The following is a 19,718-nucleotide window of genomic DNA, read 5'->3' as shown; positions in this document are numbered from 1 at the left end:
AGTGTATGGGATGACAGTATGATCCAGGAGATGATCAGACCATGGAATTAATGAGGCATTTGAATTCGAGGTGTTTGCAGGTCAGGTTCATCCTGCCTTGGTGTTGTATCCACATGGTTGTTGGTCTGTGGTGTCCAGCAGTCCCAGTGAAAGCCAAGGGCAGCTCAGCCTTGGTGTGAAGCAAAAAAACCTCCCCTCACACCACAAGAGAGGGCTGTGGGTGACAAATAAAGCAGATTCCCAGCAAATAAATGCTCTCAGGTGAAAAAAAAAACAACCCAAAACCAAAAAAAACCAAACCAAAACAAAAGAGAAACTTGCTGATTACAATTACAACTAAGGCTTTTGAAGATTACATCAAGTCAAACTTTTATTAGCAAAGTTGTATTTCATGTAAAATGAAAATATCTTTTCGAACCATACGTGCACACCTGCGTGGTACAAACAGCAACTACAGATACAACACGTTCCTCTAAACTTTAATCAATGCACACAAACATTTAGCTCCAAAAAAGTAACGTCCTGACGGTGACACCACATTTGCTTTGATCTTTTTTCCTCGTGAAATTACAAAGTATCTCGTGTAAAGAATAATAACAACAACAGTAATAATAATAATAATAATAATAATAAACCGAAACACAGACAGTGTGCTTTGGCTCAAACCCACCGGGGGGTTCCTGCCTGAAACCAGAACAAATCAGTGCAGATCACTTGAGATTGGACAGGAGAGATCCAGAGCTGCCATGTAAACATGTCCTGGTGCTCCAACACGGTTTGTGCATTTATATTTTGAAACCCTAAACATTGACAGAGGTGCAGCCGAGGGCTCAATCCCCGGGCAAACCAAGGAAATTCTCTGGGAAGAATTTCCTTCCTTTAGGTCTGTTTTTTGAAGGCAAGTAAAATAACTAATTGCACCTTTCATCTGCAAAATAATGACTGTAAAAAGGAGGAGGAGGAGGTTTCCTTTCAGAAGCTCGAGGATCAGTGAAGGTTATTCTAACTTTCGTTTACAAAATGTGGATTTATCATTTAAAAAAACCCCACCTTTTTATACAGAAAGGTTGTGCTAGTTCTTATTTTCATCTCAAAAATTATATGGGCCTGAAAACTTTTATTAAAACCTCTCATGCACTGGATTGACCCACTCGGTCAATGGAATTACTTACCAGGAAAAGAGCTGCTCATTAAAATTTGTGTAACATGAACAAATATCAATCATTATATGATATTCCAATTAGATCCATTTAAGATGTGAGTTACAAAGAAGGTTTTTTATACATGAACACACAATTTTATCCAGAGGGGGAAAGTCATTTTCAGATTTGATTCCTAATTCTGCTCTTCCTAAAGGTCCAGCCCAGTGGGGCTTTGATACCAGTCCTGGAGTGTTTTCCTGTTGAACTGCAGAGAATGGAAGATTTCTGGAGGTTGGATCCCCAGACTTTGCCAGAGAAGGAAGCTGGGGCCATTCCTACAAGTTCTTGATTGTGTAATTACATTATATATGCATAAATATATATATTAATTAAAGAAAAAAATAGTTCTGGGATTACAGCCCTTACCAAACCAATATTATGCTGCTCTGTGAATCCAAACAGTTCACTTGGGAGAAAGGACAGAGTTTTTTCCCATGATTTAGGAAGAGCTGATTTTATTTGTTTCATCTCATGCACAGTCAAAACTGCACAACTTTTTGGGACACATCCATCCCTCTCTTCTTTCCAGAGGCTGTTTAAACCCACAAACCTGGATGAGTGGGGCCAGGGAAAGGCCTCCTCCTTGCTGGTTGGAATCACATGATTTAGACTTAGATATCAAATCTGAAAGTGTCATTTCCCCTCTCACACTTGGACTGAGGCAAAAGGAAATGGTGGATCACAACCAAACGGAGCCAGACCCCAGCCATGGCACGGGATAATGAATGATTCCCAAATGGAACCAGACCCCAGCCATGGCACGGGATAATCAATGATTCCCAAATGGAACCAGACCCCAGCCATGGCACGGGATAATCAATGATTCCCAATCCAGCTCCGTCTGCTCCCACGGCAGGACTCCCTCCTCCCAGCAGCCAGGCTGACATTCCCTGCCAGGTACTAATTAATAAGATCACCACAGACTGCCATCAGCTAATTTTAATAAACACTCCTCTCCAGAGGGGGAAAAAAAAAAAGCAACAAAGGATTTAGTGACTTAATTTAGGATTTCAGAGCATCGTGGGATTTTTGAGGCTTGTCCTATGCAGGGCCAGGAGTTGGACTTTGGTGACCTTATGGGTCCTTTCCAGCTCAGGGTATTCCGTGTTTCTGTGATGTGCAGTAAAGCTGGTGATGCTTTTTGTTGAGCTACATGGCCACACTTTCTCTCAGCTGTAACATCTAGAAAAAAAACCTCAGCTCAACTCCTTGCAATGACAAAAAACTCCTCAGGAAAATCTCGCCTTGCTCTGTTAATTTATTTTCGAAAGCAAATCTCTAAAACACCATCGGTGCCCTGCACTTCCCAGGGCACACTGGATGAGCTGTACCCTTCCAGCAGAAAATAAAAGCCCAGGGAGGGGGGAAAACCAGGGAAATAAATGATTGGGGAAGAGAAAACAGCTCAGGTGAGGGAGATTTCCTGAGAGTTTGAGCCATTTGTTTAATATTCACGGGGTATGTTCCTCAATAGCCTGTGTGCCCTGCACAGGTTCTACTGCACATCTTTTCCTCACTGTTGGATTTTTAGGCCCTGAGGCATCGTGAAGCACCAACACTAAGATTTAAGGATCTGAATTAAAATTTTAATGGGAAAAACAGCACATCACAGGGACATCATAAACACCTCTCAGCAGCAACAGAGCGAGTGGGAGCACAGGGGATTCGTGTTCATTATTCCATAATTTGACACTCACTAATACAATCTGAAGTTTGTGCCTGTTTAACAGAGGTTTTTGCTGAGAGGAGGAGTCTGTTTTATCTGCAGTGACCCCAAGCACAAGGAAATGGATGAGCAAACACAGCCCATCCCCAGCCCAGAGGGCTCAGGGAGGATTTAGGGGAGCCCACCCCAATTTTATTCCCTAGTTTTGTTCCTATCTAGAAGACCCTTGATCAGTGCAGATGATTCCTACAGGAAATACCTTAAAAACAGCCCAAAGCTTGCAGCAAAGATTGTCACAAGCCTAATCAGTTCTTAGATTTTATCTGGTTTGGGCTGCAGCAGACACGAGTCAGCAGATAAAGATGCTGCTGGGAAACGTCTCTGTTGCTGAGATGCCAATTTTCACATGTCTCCAATTGTGCACTCCCTTCTTTTGAAAAGGAAGATTTGTTGTTTGGGGGTTTTTACCAAAATGAAAAGCTCTTTGGAATTTTTCCATGTTTGGATTGAGTGAAATACAGAAAATAAAACTTCATAAATTACAAAAAGTGAATGATTTGGGTCACTGATGTAGCGTGGGGTGATTTTTGATTCAGGGCAGGTTTCCACTCATCATTTTATACTCATATACAGAGCCTCAGTGGGGGTTTGGGGCTGGCTGGTTGGGGGTTGTTTTTTCCAAACAGAGGTTACGAGAAAGGCCCTTAAAAACTAAAATTAAACAAAAAAAAGAAGCACAGATACGCAGAAGCACCGAGCACCAAAGGCTTCCAGAAATTACCAAGCTCTGAGGAGCAGCCCCAGCCTAAGGGGAGCTGAGTGTGATCCACAGCCTTTCCACTGGGAACAACCTGCATTTCTGTGGGCAACTAACTGGGCTTAATTGGAGCCCTTACTGGAAACTCAGAACCACGGGAGGAATTCTTGCTTCCTCGCTTTCCTCCACTGAAATCATGGAGCCCACGAAGGAGCCACTGGGGAGATTTGCCTAATTAGCATCACAATGCAAAATAGCTTTTAGGATCTATTCCTCCTGCAGTCACTGTTTACAAACATTCTAATGGAAGTGACAGTCCTTTGAAAGCCCAAGAAGAAATGAAGCCACATCGATACTCTACTCAAATTAGCAGATTCAAAAGTACAAATGCTATTAAAGAGATTCAGGAGATTTCAATACAAAAAGACCAAGAAAATGCGCTGTACAGCTTTGCTGAGTTAGTGCTGGGGAGGCAAAGGAAAGAATTTAAACCAGCATTCAGTCAACAAAATATTAACAGAAACTCTACCATAATATTTTCTCTTTGCTTTTGCTTCTGTTCATTTAACAGTGAATAGCTTGAAAATAAATGATCTCTCAAAAGTCAGGTAGCTCTAGTTTAGGTGATATTGGAAAAGTGTGAGAGTGGGATGACTGGAATACACAAAAACTCCTTCTGAAAACTAGTTTTGCTGGTCCAAACTCATATTGAGAAGCAATTCTATTCATTCCTACACAGCTATACAGACCCATGCTAGCAACATGTCTCGTTTAAAATAAAACCAGGCTGATCTTTACTTTTGTCAATATTAATATCATATGTACAACGTCTCCAGGAAATGTTTGCTAGCTCACAAATATACAGATATGAGACAGACAACAAGGATTTTGCTTAGAAATGCAGCTTGCAGAGACTGGGGAAAACAAATTAAAACACTTTTGAGTGATGGGATGGGAACCCTGTTTTGCCTTGCCACAGGAAAGATGCTGCAGCTTAACTTATTTAAGGAAATAGTGCCAGCTACTGGGCAGCAGCTCCATCCACATTTTGCTGTGGATAAAGCTGCATCTCTAAGTATTGGTAATTGAAGTCAGCTGTAACCACTAAAATAATTTTTAGAGTATCATACACGAAGGAGTTTAACACCTTAGGAAAAATTATACAATATATAGAATATATTTCTCCGGTATTTTAAATTAGCATTTTTCTCAGTAGGGTCATTGTGCCACTTTGCAGAGTAACCTGCTATTTTGATTTGATTTTCTTGGTTTATAACTCCTGGGTTATAACTGAGGCCATGACACATGTGGGAATTCTACACGTAAATGTATGTACAAAGTGACAACAGCCATACAGGAAAAAATTATCTGTACAGAGAAACATATTCCAAACCTAGGAAACACATGGAGTAGCATTTAAGGATACAGATATAACACCGAGAATTTCTGGGTTGGTCAGACTAACACATTTTGTAGAGCAAATAATTCTTCGTTTTTGTTTTACTTAGAAGAAAACACGTAGAAATTAAGATAGAAAATCATCTTTTAGTGGCAGTGACTCATTTTTTATATTACCTGGGTGTCAGGTTGGTCCTGACCAGCTCAACTGGCAACCTGTGGAGTGCTGATCGAGATAAATATCACAATTAAACACCAACCATCCCTGCCAATATTTCAGGCGTGGAGAGGAAAAGTTGCCGTAGAACTCCCAGTGCTTTCCACTGATCCTTTTTCCTTAGATCCAGAATAAGCTCCAATAAATGAACCATCTTCATTGAACATCCCATGCTCCCCTTCTCCATAATCTACCAGACTATCAGCACTTTCAGTGGCTTTAATGTCCCCATTAAGCGACTGGAGGCTGCCTTTCAGCGGCTTTTCATCGCTGTCACTACAAAATAAAGAGATGCCTTTCCAAAAATCCCGCTTTGCATTGCAAAAAAACCCCCCAAAAAACAAAAAACCCTGCTCTTTTTATTGGGAAAGAAAAGCAGCAGGAGGGAGGAGCGAGGGAGAAATGTCTGTGTGGGTGATGACATGGATGATGAGACCCCGTGAGTCCTGCTCTGCTGCTCCTCACACAGGTGGGTGCCACCAACCTGAACTCCCTCATGAGGGATTTGATCATTGTTCAACAAATTAATTGGTTAAAAAGGTAAATATTGATGAAAACTACCCACGTGTTTAATCTTTTGCCCCTTTTTGCCTTGGGCACGCAGGAGAACGGACAGAAAGGGAAGGAGAAAGAAAAGGAAATGCTGGAAAGGATCTGAGGGGTCTGTTCCAGCAATCAGGGCTGATGTCAAGTCTTGGGCACCTTATAGAGGGATATTTTCAGTTTACAAAACAGTGGGCAATATTCAGGGCCTAATTATTTAATTTCCTTCAGAGTTGGGTGGGTGAATTGATGAGGCATCAGCTGGAGGTTTTATCTCACTGCCTTGGGAGCATCTGTTTGAGTTTAGGTACTAATAAAAGTGTTTTCCCCCCTTTTTTCTGCTGTTATTTTATCTTTAACTGGTGGACTTTCTTTCTGCTAAAGAGGAGGAACAGGGAAAAACAAAAGCAGGATCAGTGTCTGGTTCCGCTCACGTGCAGTCCATGTTCAATGAAAATTCCACAAAAAAGACAAAACCATCATCAAAATTCAGGGAAAAAAGGGGAATTCCACTGGCCATTCCTCCTCAGAACCAGAGCAGCCTGATTTCCCCTGACTGAACACAACATTTGGGGGGATTGGGAACATAGATTAAAAGATTACATTAAAAAAAACCCCTCAATTAGGCCTCTGAATTAGGTACATAATTACTCAGTTACAGCCCTTGCTGATGCCAACTCAGTGTCAAAGCTTTGGCAGTGTTATCCAAGGAAGGACAGAAAAATTAATCTGAACTTCACTTCTTCAGGATAGACTCAATATGTGTGCAACCCACACATAAAAATATTTGCTGCTTTTCTGCACGTGGCATTTCTACTGATAAAAAAGGCAAGTTTGGATTTCAGGGGGAAAGGAGGGGGTCAGAGTTATTAACCTCAGGACTTTCTTACCTTTCTAAATATTTGTCCCATTAGAAAGCATTAAAAATTAAATAAAGATGAAATTATGCAGAAAAAAAAAGCCCCTATTCCAGTACAAATAATGTAGTATATATAAGTGGGATTTCAACAGCAATTTTATGCCCTTAAGGCCAGAGACATCACTTTTCCAGTATGGTTCTTATAATGATGCATTTTCCTTCACACCACAATTACATATTACTTTAAGTTTTAGGGTTTTTAAAGCAGCCAAAGCGGTTATTTCAATTCTGCTACAGAGACTTCTGTAGGTTTGTTTGGTTTTTTTATATTTTTTACCATATTTCAAACTTTTCCTTATTTTATTCCACAAAATGAGCATTCCACATATTACAGATTCGGGCCTGACTGGGATTGAAGCCCACTGAAGACATAGAATTAATTCGATGACTTCAGTGGGCAGCAGGAACCCAATTACAGCAGGCACCCAAATTATCATATATATTTACATTATTCATACAATGCTTATTAAAAAAAAAAAGTGAAAAATAACCACCATAATCAATATTTCCTTATATCCCAGCTTGGAAATGAAGTATAATGGATATACCTTTATATTCCTACTCTTATCCACTCCTATGAGGTTTGCTTTGAAAATGAAAAACAGCATTAATTGCATGCTAGAAAAATGTCCCAAACAATGATGGCATTTGGAAAACAAACAAAACCCCCACAAACACAAATGCTTGGGAAAGCAGGTCCTATTTACCTATATTCCCCAAAGATTTCATCTTTTATTGATTGAGCTTCGGGATCTGGATGCAAATCTTCTTTTTCTTTCACTGTGCAAATAAAATAAAGGACAGGTCTGTGTGTCGTGTTCCCACGTGGACTTTTCTTTTCCCAGATGAATTGGGAAAACCTCCTGTCATCACCCACAGCCTGACCTGGAGCTGGCTGGACACACAATAATTTGGGGCTATTCCCTAATTTTTAAAGAGCTGGAAAGTGTTTATAGGATCCTGGAATGGTTTGGGTTGGAAGGGACCTTAAAGATCATCCAGTCTGGGCAGGGACACCTTCCACTAGCCCAGGTTGCTTCAAACCCTGTCCAAACTGGCATTGAATGTTTTCCAGAGCTGGGGAATCTACCACATCTCTGGGTAACCAGATTTATAGTGCAATACTTAGAATTAAGCCCTTACTAATTTCTTTAAAAATTACAGTATTACTTTTAACAAAATAGTCTCTTTTTAGCAAAACAGTCACTTTTTTTTAAGTTTGGCTTCCTGTGGAAGTTCTATCAGTGTGTCAAGCAGCAGTTATCAGGTGGGAAGTGAGCAGGGAGCCCTGCCAACAAGGAACTTCGGCTGGATTAAATGCTGGAAGATTCACTGAAGATTCAGTCAAAAGCCTTGGCCAACTCTCTGACCAGCACACAGCACTGTCTCACCCAGAGAGCACAGTTTCACTTGTATTCATTAAAATCCCTTCTGTGGATATTTATCAAAAGCTACAAATCCTAATTGGATGTTTGTGCTCGAGGCTTTGCTGCCCCCAGAGAGAAAAGGCTGAAGGATGTTTGTTATTAACATGTGAAAACGGCGAAAGGACAATAAATCCATTTACCTGAATATTTTCCTCCTTTGTTTCTCCTGACAAAGCAAATGGTGAGCAGCAGCAGGGTGAGCAGAGCTATGGCACACATCAGTCCAATGAACCACCCCTGGGTGGAAATCCCATCATAAATTCCAGCATAGGCTTGGGGAAATGGAAGAGGAGCAACAAGGAAGAAAATTAATCGGAGGAAAAGGGCATCACCCTGTGATAACATAAATACATCACATGCTCTGTGCTGGATCCTAATTGAACCAGTCTATCACTACTTATGGTGTTCTACTTAAATGCAAGGTAGAAACACGTCCAGAGTGTGGCATTTTTGGATTTAAGGGGAACACGAAGTGTACAAGGCACAACACAGACATTTCAGAAAGGTAGTTCTGAGGGAGCAGTTGACTCACAGGATTAACACCACACAGCAAAGCTGAGCAGAGAGTTGTTAAGCCTCTCATGCAAGAGCAGTTTTGCGAAAGAGAGAGAGTTAAAAGTGCCCCCAGTACATGCAAATCACCAGACTGGCCACTTCAAATGGATTTATATCACAGCACTACCCTTTCGAAATCCCACAGGAGGGAAAGCTGCTTTGGAAAGGTCTGGGATTGTTCCAGTGCATCAGGTAATGCCCAGGAATCAGCAGAGAACCTCAGATGTGTTTGTGCTCCCGTGGGATTCAACTGCAAGGGCCAACTCACAAATCACAGGGGAAAATGATGATTTTGGAAGACTTTCACTGCACGAACATCAGATGGAACCTCAACATGGAGTCACGTTCAGAATGTTTATCACCTGGAAGGGTTTCATGGCTCACCTCTCCCCCTTGTCTCAATTACATCTTCAAAAATGCTATTGTTATCAACCCAGTTCTTAGTCACTAGTCGAACTGTGTACTCAGTGCCAGGCTCAAGTGCCTCAATGGGGTGAAACTTTTGGGTGGGTTTGACTGCATCAGAAATCCTGCCGGTCCCTTTACCTACGGAATGTACACAGTCAGGTCACACTGGTTAATGGGAGTCATCCAACAAAAGGCCTGTGAAATGCACACTCACAAAAAAGGCAAAGAACACACAGATAGGACACGCACAAGGATTTTTAACCTTTGTCATCAGGCAATTTGATTTCTCAAAGTAAAAACAAAAAAAGACAAAACAAAACAAAACATTCCTCCTGCTTGATTTTTTAATATTCCATCAGATGAAATAAAAGAGCTGAGGGAAGTAATCCTGATGTTTATGGAGGGGTTGGTACATCTCCCAGGATGAAAGTTAATATTGATGGGGGATTATGGATCTGCTTTAACTAATGCATGCTTAAAAAATTACAACTTGCAAACGGGCTCGCTGTGTAAAGATAATCTGGGGTTTGATGCTTCTCCCATTGAACTGAGCTCAGCAGGGAAGCACAGACAGCTTGTTATCTGGATATGGATTCTTATATGTCTCACAGAAAGAAATAACATCAGGATTTGTACTCATTTCTCTCCTGACAGTAGTTTTCCATGTCCTTTTAAGCTCCACAATGCCTTGTTTCAATAGAGTTGGAGTTCGCTTTTAAATTGATACTTAAGCACTTAAATGTTCCTGATGAGTTTAATATTTGATTAAGAGATGGGAAGTTCCAGTAGCTTTGGCTTTAGAGCCTTGATACTTGCAAAACACCTCCTGTAACCTCTGTCTGCATTCAGACTGGGGGGTATCAAACAAGCTTTTTCAAAACAGCATTTGTGGAGAGCAGAAAAAAAGGACATAATGCCTGAACAGGAACAGCCTGTTCACAGCAGCCAGTTCAGAACTGTGGGTGACATGGAGGGATCTCTTTAGTCATCAACATGGGAGTGTCTCTGTCCTCGATGGCAGGAGAGAGACTGGGAGGCTGCATTTGATTAAAATAACTCTTTAATTGTTCTCGGTTGCCCAGTTTGCCTGTTTTATCCAAAGTGGTCTAAACTAAAGGTGGAGCACACAGTATAATTTGAAAACTGCTCTGCCAACTAGCAGTGGCAGTAAAACAATGTTCATTAATACTTCAACTAGTGAACAAGCAAAGCAAGAAGCTGCTGGAGATTAAGGCTGAGTTGACAGCTGAAGGGAGAAAAAACCAAAAAGATTAAGACAAATCCAAGCACAGTCAAAGCAGCAGTTCAAGATAAGTTTTCCAAGGCAACTCTACATGTATTACAATAAGCAGTTAAATTAGTAGCCCACTGGGACCCAGAGAGAACACATCCAGCTGAAATGCTGCTGATACTGAAGCACAGCTCATTAGCATAAATTAATCCATCTATCGGTAATTTTTTGCTAAATGAAGTATGTGAAACCCAGCTATAATTTTTAATCAAACTGCAAATTAGGCAACAGGATACCACAGGTATATTTTAATTACACGCTCTAAAATCAAGGCATCAGAAAAATGTATTTAATGGAAATATTACCCACAAAGTAGCACGAATGAACATGAACCTTCAACCCAGTGTCTATTAAATACCATAAAACACTTGTTTATGACATGATAACCACATGATCCAATGTGTACACAACACCAGCAAACATTTCTCCTGAATTCCTGGGAAGCTAAAGCTGGAGCTCACTGGCAGCCCACAGCTGTGGTTTGTTGTGCATACTCTTAAACCAGCTTAACTAGGCCCTGTCTCCCACCTATTTATGTCCAGCTTGTGCCAACCTCTTCTTTTTGAACGATCAGCTCTTTGTAGAAGCAGAAATGGGAGCTGATATGGCTGGGAAATACTCCTTTTTCTGCCCAGTTCTTGCTCAGCTGTGCCACTGCCCTGGCACATGGAGCAGCACAGAGCTGGGAGGAACATTCTGGGATGAGGTTAGAGCCCAACCTGAGCTGGGACTGGGGATTTGCCAATGGATCTCCAGCCTATTTACCATCACCTATCCCAAAACACTGATTTTTCCTTTAAAATTCAGTACAGGTGTCCAGTGATGAGTGATTATGAGGTTTCTTTCCATGCCATTTCTTATGTTCTGTGTTACACACTCGATATTGGACCTACAGAGGAGAAAGCCTGGCTAATTGGGGCTGGAATAGAAAAAGCAGTGTGGGATCCTGAAAATTAAAGCAAAGATACCCAGACAAGGAAAATCTCCACCTCCTGAAAGGCCAGAGAGCTGAAGGAATGAGCTTCAGAAAATTGAAAGCAGTTGGGTGAGGTTTTTAATCTCCAATAAGGGAGAAGGAACATTAGTAATAAAGGCATATCACCAGCACTTTTCATCTTCCCCCACTATTTATCAGCCATACCATGGGACTTGCATGAACATTAAGCACTGAACTGCAATTTTACAATATTCCTGCTGGGCTCCAAGATTTATGAGTACAACCCAACACCCATTTTTTATAGAAGCTTATGGTATAAAGGGAAAAACAATAGAAACCACCCCCAAAGACTTCAGAGAGTGCTAGTTCTCCAAAAGTTAGCACATCTGTTATAAAACAGACTTAGATAAAAAAAGCTGGCAGTCTAATAGCTAAATACTAATTGTGGGGCAGCATCTTCATTTGTAACCATACCTGCCTAAATACATCTGGAAAGTTGAACTTTCATTAATTTTCCCCTGCTGTCTGGCTGTTAAAAGTGTATAAATATGCATCCCAAGCATCCTTCATCTCCTGGGCTTTTTTAGTGCAGGAAGTAATTCATGCTAAATTGGGATTATTTTAATCTGTAGAGATTAGTGAGCCTGTTGTACACCAAGTCTACTGAGAAGAATTTCGAGGTGAGGGAGTGATCAAGAAATTTTCACCCAAATTTCACTGGATTCTCTTGATTGTGAGCAAAAAGGGTTTGCTGGTAACAGCACCGGTGGTTACACGTTACTGAGGTTTTTGTGTTATTCCTTTTCCCTGTGCCTGTGGCAAAAGAGAACTAAAACCCCATTTGTTACAAACAGTTACTCTGGTCATGAAGGAAAGTAGGAACCTCTGGCTAAGATTTTCAAAAAGCCTTTAGAAGTTACGTGCCCATTGCCATGGAAATGTAATAAAACTGGTGAGCCTCTATTTCATTGGCTCTTCTGGAAAATAAAGCTACATTTGGAAGGTTTCCTCTGACTGAATTTTTTAATTAATGTTTGAATTTCTGGACACACAGTGATAATTCTCAACATGTAGTACATGTTCAGTAATCCTCGAGAAACACTGGTAACAAGATGAAAAGCAGCTCTGATATATTATTTTCCTTCGCTTATGCAAACACATTATTTTGTGTTATGTTTCTGAGGGAAATGGACATTTTCAAGGGTAAATTAATTAGTTTGTAGGTCATTTGAGAAATAATGTTTGTAAATGTAAAATTAGAGAGAAATCTCATTTTCTTAAAATACTACACTTCTGTGGAATGAAACTAAGATGGAGCCACAAAAATTAAACTTTATTTTGCAGTACAATGCAAATATCCTTTTGCCCAGAATCTTCATGATTGTCCACAGTATTTTATCAACAGATGATAAAGATATTAGGTTGCCTATCAGGGTTTCATAGCTGAGTTATTGTGGCCATGTTTAAGATCTGTCATAGGAAAAAGACCTTTTATGAAGAAACAGAGATGTGAGCATGGGATGATCCTGAAGTACATTTCCCACCTAAATGATTCTCTGCTTCTACCCATTTATCTAGACAGAGAATTATATTTATTTAATTGATGTGAACTTTTTTTACTAAATTCAGCAATTCCAGCCACTGCAAACTCATCACTGGGAAATGGTTTCCACATAAAATACAGGCTGGAAAAATTATAATGTAGAACAAAGCAATTTTCCCTGCACAACCTTGTTTTCAATGGTGCTACAGTCATACTCATATATGTACATATTTAAAAAAAAGAGATGGGCTTTTATTTCTGATTCCAGATGACAATAACAGAGGTAACTCCAAAGAAATGAAATCAATAGCAGGTGAAGTATATCAATGATAAAACGTGAATGAAAGCAGAGCTTCCACCTCAACATCTGCACTTTTCTGGCAGAATGTATTGTGAAATTCTGAAATACCCCTGGCAAAGGCTGTATTACAGCAGAGGAAGTTATTCAAAGCCTTAAAATGAACAAGGAGAGCTTTATGGTTTTATTATTAAACTGGAACATAGTGGATATAGAATCCCTGAATCAAACCCCAAAGTGCTCCATCACAGAGTTTCATTTCAGAGGGCACCACATTTTATATCTGTCATTTATGGGGGTCATTTTGAATGATAAACTTTGACTTCTGAAATCACTCCCTTTCTTCAAAAAGAGAGATTGTTTTAATTTTGAGCAATTGCCTCCCTGCCCACACCAGAGCTTAAAACCCCAAGAAGGTCACTGAAAAGAGTGATTTTTTTTTTTTTCCCAGCCTATCATGTTTAGTTGAAAAATATCTGAACAATTTAGCCAGCAAATAATGACACAGAACTCTAATGGCATCTCAGTGACAGATGCAGTGCCCTAATTTAGGGTGGCTTGAGAACCAGCCAGGAGCACATAAATCACAGAACTGGACCCTTGCAGCTTTTATTAATTATCCTACTCTATTCCAAGAGCAACAAGAACAAGTTGTTGCCACTGCTGGAAAACAGTCTGAAGAAAGAAGAGAATGAGAATAAAGAAATGGTAACATTCTCATCCCACAGATTGGGATGCATCTCATAAACCCTGAGAAGGTGATTCCAAGAAGTTACAGAATCTCCAGTGGCTAAAAAACATTTTTCTGGTTGCCCAATGAAGGTCAGAAAAGGTAACTAATGAGGGGTAATGGTGGATTTTTAGCTGGGAAAAAAAAAAGATCTTTTTATTTCCATAATGAAGAATAAATTTTAAATCATGGTGATTAATAGCTACTACTATGAATAGATTAATAGGTAGAATAATAGTTTCTACTAGTATACTACGGTGAGACTGTAGGCTCCAAGACAGCTGAGAAGGAGTTTTACTACTTGAGAAAACAAACTGCAGATCACAACTGGATCCTGAACTGGGATGTGATGAGTTTAAAGTTTCTTTGACTGAAAAGAATTCTGCAACTTAGAAGTCCAACAAGGGTGTTGTGTAACGAGGACCATTTTTCTATTTTACATCAACATTGCTCCAGACTGTGATCTTTGCTGAAAATGATGAAGGCAAGACTCTTTTGCTTATCACGTTCTCTTTCTCCTTCCCCATGGTAAGTGCCCAGCAATGGTTTCTGATTAATAGCAGGGACCTGCTCCTCAGTGTTGAGGAGTTCTCAGACTTGCTGAGCACAGTACATTTTATTTCATTTCAGCTGAATGTGAAAGATGAGCTCTCACACAGTGCTTGCCATTTTCCTTTAAATCACTGAACATCAGTGTTTCAGGACAGGGTGTAAGTGGCACACAAATGTTCACTCCCAGTCCCTGATAAAATAATCATAAATAATGGATCAAATACACTGCAGTCAGCTCTGTGTTCATCTGGATTTTCCATGTCAAGCAGCCAACTCTAATGCTGCTGGAAGTCGCCCATCTTCATGCAAGGGCAGAATTTGTTTTTATACTATTACAGAGAACAGATTATCTGCATCTTCAGTTTTCAGCTGGTGACTAAATGCAATTCACTCATTCTAGAAAGGCTTAAAGACTTGATTGGTGGGAACAGAAATAGGGCTGCACAGCAAAATGAAGCAGATGAGCTCTGCTTTTCTCAAGAGCTGCACGGCCGCATTAAGAAGTCCATTGATTGTTCTCATGGAAAGAAAAACAAATTTGTTTCCTCTAATTACAAAGGAAATGTCAAGCCTGGAATATTCTCCATAGATTTTCCCATTACTCTTTAGCTCTTCTCCCCATAAAAACATATTGCCCGTGAACTTACTCCCTTGAGCCACGGTGAGTCCCTCCTCCGTGACGGGCTTCCCGCAGCCCTTGGCAGTGCAGGCCTTCACGTAGAACTTGTACTTGGTGCTGGGGCTGAGCCCCGAGAGCCTCCAGCTGAGCGTGGAGCGGTTGGTGACGCTGACGTCGCTCATGGGCCCCACCTCGTGTGTCTCGTTGACTGGATGGGAAGAGGAGCTGGGTCAGATCCTCGGAATCACACAATGAACCAGGCGGGAAAAGATCTCTTGAGATCAGCCAGTCCAACCCGTGACCCAACCCCAGCCTGTCACCCAGACCGTGGCACTGATGCCACATCCAGTCTCTTCTTAAACACCTCCAGGGCAGTGACTCCCCCACCTCCCTGGCAGTCCATTCCAGTGTCTCATCACTCTCTTTGTAAAGAATTTCTTCCCAGTGTCCAACCTAAACCTCCCCTGGCACAGCTTAAGACCAAGCCCTCTTGTCCTACTGCTGGTTGCCTGGGAGAAGAATCTGACCCCCACCTGGCTACACTCTCCTGTCAGGGAGTTGTAGAGAGGGATGAGGTCTCCCCTGAGCCTCCTCTTCCCCAGGCTCAACAACCCCACCTCCCTCAGCCTCTCCTCACAGCACTTGTGCTGTATCACAGGATATGCTGAGTTGGGAGGGACCCACAAGGATCATCAAATCCAACCCTCAGCCTGCACAGGCCCATCCCCAAGAGTCACACCCTGTGCCCCAGAGCATCATCCGAACCCTCCTGGAGCTCTGGCAGCCTTGGGGCTGTGCCCACTGCCCTGGGGAGCCTGGGCAGTGCCAACCACCCTCTGGGGGAAGAATCTTCTCCTGAGATCCAACCTGGCCCTGCCCTGGCACAGCTCCAGCCATTCCCTGGTGCTGTCCCTGGTCCCCCCAGAGCAGAGCTCAGTCCCTGCCCCTCCTCTGCCCCTGCCCAGGCAGTTGGAACTGCAGTGAGGTCTCCCCTCAGTCTCCTCTTCTCCAGCTGAACACACCAAGTGCCCTCAGTGTCCTCACACGGCTTCAAATCAAGGCCCTTCCCCATCTTCGTTGCCCTCCTTTGGACACTCTCTAATGGCTTAATGTCTTTTTTGTATTGTGGCACCCCAAACTGCCACAATATTCAGGCTGAGGCCACCCCAGTGCAGAGTAGAGTGGGACAATCCCCTCCCTCAACCATTTCTGTGCCTGTTTCCAGCATGAAACGTGCCATGAACACTCCTGTGAGGGAGGCACTGCAGTGAGTGGGAAGGATAAATCCTGAATAAGCATCTCACCTTCCTGCCAGGGGCTTAAATGGGATTTATATCCTCCCTGTCAATCTCTCAACTACTCACTGAGCTATTACTGTTCTTAAAAAGCTCTCTGATTCCAGATATGCACATCCTGAGTGGGAGGGAAAAAATTACTGTCTCCTGGATCATTAAATATATATGAATTGCTTCTTGCTTTGCTTCCAAACAGCTGCAAACTTTTACAAGCAAGTTAGAGGATGGTTGTGCTGCTGTGCTCTGCTCTGCCTCAGCACAGAGGGCAGCTGGAGGAGGGGCTGGGAGAAGACTGGGAGAAGAGTTTGTAAATACACAGAAATATCTGCAGGGAGGGGTCAGGAGGATGGACCAGGCTCTGCTCAGTGGTACCAAGCAACTGGGCAAGAGGCAACAGGCAGAAAATGATGCCCAGGATGTTCCACCTGGACATGAGGAAGAACTTTATTCTCTGGGTGACCGAGCTCTGAAACAGAGACCAGAGAGGTTGTGGAGTTTCCCTCACTGGAGATATTCCAGAGCCATGGACACAATCCTGTGCCATGCCCTCTGGGATAACCCTGTCTGAGCAGGGAAGTTGGACTAGATAACCCACTGTGGTCCTTTCCAGCCTGACTCATTCTGTGATTCTATAATTAAACGGATCCACGCTCTGCCCATAGTGATCAAAACCAAAGGGAAGATCCAACCTCAAACCCCTTGCAAAGGCAACTGGGCAGTTCTGCCACCAACAAAGATTAATAAAAAGTACACTGGGTTTTACTTGTTTTGTAAACAGGACATAGTCTAATCCTCAAACAACATATAAAATACCCAGAATGGTCACCACACCACACAGCTGGTGTTATGGGACCAATACTGGGTCTTGCCTGAGGTTGTCTGCTCTGTTTCTCAGTTCTTTCAAAGGCAAGATAGAAAGAAATACCCCTGGAATTAGGTTATTTCTCAGTGATTACTCAATAACATGACTCAGGTGGTTTGTCTCTGTTTCTGCTGAGGCACCTTATGGGGGGAGAAGCTCAACGACACCACGTGCAAATCTGTATAAATGTGGCTTTACAAGTGCTCTCATTACAATTTATTTTGCACTGAATGAGTTTCACTTCAGTAAAATGCACCTACAATTTACAGGTCTTACTAACTGCTACATAAAGCATAATTTGCAAATATGAAATAATTGAATTAGCCCATCAGTGTGGGATAGGGCATGGCAATAACATGTGCTTACATGGGAAAAGTGCCTGGAAAACTTTTAGCTCTGGAAGCTGACTTCAGCCTGCCCTCTAGCAGCCTGTGTGCACATCACATCTGTGGTTTTAATTCAACTGGTCATGCTGCAATTCTAAACTCCAAGTACACCGAACACGTACTTATCTGGTATTGCAAAATGTAGCCAGTAAGGTGGCCATTGGCTTTCCTGGGAAGTCCCCACGACAGAGTGACAGAGTCCTTGTCAAAGTTCAGGATCCTCAGAAAACGTGGCTGTTCAGGGACTGGAAGACACAGGGATTATCTTTCAGAGAGGATTGAACAGCTCTGTCCTAAACACACTTGTTAAATGAGGATACAGTTTAGCTCAACACCTACAGCTCCCCTTTCTAGTGAAGGGTTTTATTGAATATTGGAGATTTTACAATCACTTTAGATAAGAAAATCAACTCACCTTGTCACAAGGACAATTTCAATTTCTGTCCCTCCATCCCACATCCCCATTTTGTCTTACCTCCTTCTGGAGTTTCAAACACCACGGGGGAGCTCTCGGGGCCATCCCCTCGGGAGTTGTAAGCCAGGACAGTTAAGCAGAATTCACTGAAGGGATCCAGGCCAGGAATCATCCCATAGTTCCTGTCTCCTACAAATGTTAGGAAGTGTTTCTCTGGGTGGTGCCTCTTCCCATCCAGCATGTTTTTTGTTTTCCACCAACTGACCTGCATGGAGATCGGGATTTCTATAACAAATCATGTTAATGATAATAATTTCTCTCACCTTCCCAAAAATGAGAGGTTGCAAATCATCCTTGATCTGAGGATTCCTTTAGTAGTTTGTTGAACTATATAGAAATATTTAAAGAGAAACTTTTAACCTTATAGCCTCTTAAATGTCCTCGAACTCTGTCCCTTGGTATTCCAAACCAGAAGACTTTGACCAGTGTGCTGTTCACAACATCCACCGACACGCCCGAAGGAGCAGCATCTGGGACTGTAAAAACAAAAGTATCAGGTATTAAAGACCCTTCCAAGATCCCAGATTCCCAGTGTTCACAGCTCCAGGGATTGGCTTTCCAGCTCAAACCGTGGCAGCTTGTGCAGCCTTACTGCAGGCAAGAAAACAGCCATTCCACCTGCAGCCAGTGGGTGAAATGGGCCAATAAACATGATTTTTTCCATATCAGGGTTTTCCACTGAAGGTTGGAATACAGGTGCACTGGGACATATGAATTTCTACACCAGTATTTATGATTTCCTGCTTCAAGCAATGCTTACAGCAGTGAGAAGAATAAAAAAATGATTAACACAGCACTCAAGAAGGCAATCATGAAGTTTTTTTTTATAATCAATTTCATTTTACAACTAAGCTCATTAAACAGTTGGATTTTAATCACTGAACAACACAGAGAGCTATTACAGTGCCTGAAAAAAAAAAAAAAGAGGCCTTGATCCATTGACAACTGAATTGAAAGGAATATTTTCCAGAGATAGATATAAAATAAGACTCATCACAGACAGACAAAGAAAGTAACCATGCTGTGGAGTTTCTTTCCCCCTGTTCTCACTATTCAAATACACTCTAAGGGGAGAGATGATGCAGAACCAAACCTTATTCCCACCTGTGGGTGTACAGTGGGAATTCTCCTGCCTGAACAGCACCCAGTCCACTTCCAGCACTGAAACCTCGTGCTGGTGAAACACAGAGGGCCTGTGACACCTGGGAGTCAAGGAAAACCACTGGACAGAAGCCCAGGCTGGAGAATAGGACACATCCTTCAAGGACTCGATGGACAAGGTAACACCCAGCATCACCTATAAGTTCACTTACAACACCCAGTGCCTGAGAATTTGTACCCAATTAGCAGAGTATTTAACTTCTGACAGTGTTAAACTGGTGAGTTGGGCCTCAGAGAACCCAAAGCCTTTTTTTGCCCACCAAATACAGCACGACTGCTACACTTCATAGGCTTCTTATGGACTGTGGCGTTCAAACAAGTACTCACATTAAGGCAGCAGCTGAGATTAATGAAAGCACAAGTGACCTCTCCAAAAAACCCTCACACTCCAGCAAACTGGCATCCAGCATCAGTGGTATCCCTGTCTGCTGAAGCCTCTTATGCTGGGCACTGGCATTTCAGCAGTTTTGGCTGGGA

At 42.0% G+C, this 19,718-nt stretch overlaps 1 protein-coding gene across 11 annotated transcripts in view; it reads right to left on the bottom strand.

Moving 5' to 3' along the window:
- Positions 1-343: 343 nt before the first annotated feature.
- CHL1 (cell adhesion molecule L1 like) overlaps positions 344-19,718 on the bottom strand; it is a 137,035-nt gene continuing 117,660 nt past the window's right edge. For 5 of the 11 annotated variants that reach the window (XM_027640215.1, XM_027640216.1, XM_027640214.1 and 2 more), the window contains 8 exons: positions 18,441-18,556; positions 18,081-18,285; positions 17,728-17,850; positions 15,091-15,270; positions 9,069-9,230; positions 8,270-8,410; positions 7,410-7,482; positions 344-5,516 (listed from right to left, as the gene is read on the bottom strand). In XM_027640215.1, coding sequence (XP_027496016.1) covers positions 5,300-5,516; positions 7,410-7,482; positions 8,270-8,410; positions 9,069-9,230; positions 15,091-15,270; positions 17,728-17,850; positions 18,081-18,285; positions 18,441-18,556 — 1,217 coding nt within the window. In that variant the 3' untranslated portion in view covers positions 344-5,299. Of the gene's footprint in view, positions 5,517-6,673; positions 7,483-8,269; positions 8,411-9,068; positions 9,231-15,090; positions 15,271-17,727; positions 17,851-18,080; positions 18,286-18,440; positions 18,557-19,718 lie in introns of all 11 variants that reach the window. The other 6 variants (XM_027640218.1, XM_027640220.1, XM_027640222.1 and 3 more) reach the window with 5 other exon arrangements.

Source organism: Corapipo altera, unplaced genomic scaffold (genome assembly GCF_003945725.1).
Source record: "Corapipo altera isolate COAL_440 unplaced genomic scaffold, ASM394572v1 55, whole genome shotgun sequence".
Classification (NCBI taxonomy): Eukaryota; Metazoa; Chordata; class Aves; order Passeriformes; family Pipridae; genus Corapipo; species Corapipo altera.
The sequence above is the reverse complement of the archived record's forward strand: the minus strand, read 5'-3'. Positions and strand labels throughout refer to the sequence as shown.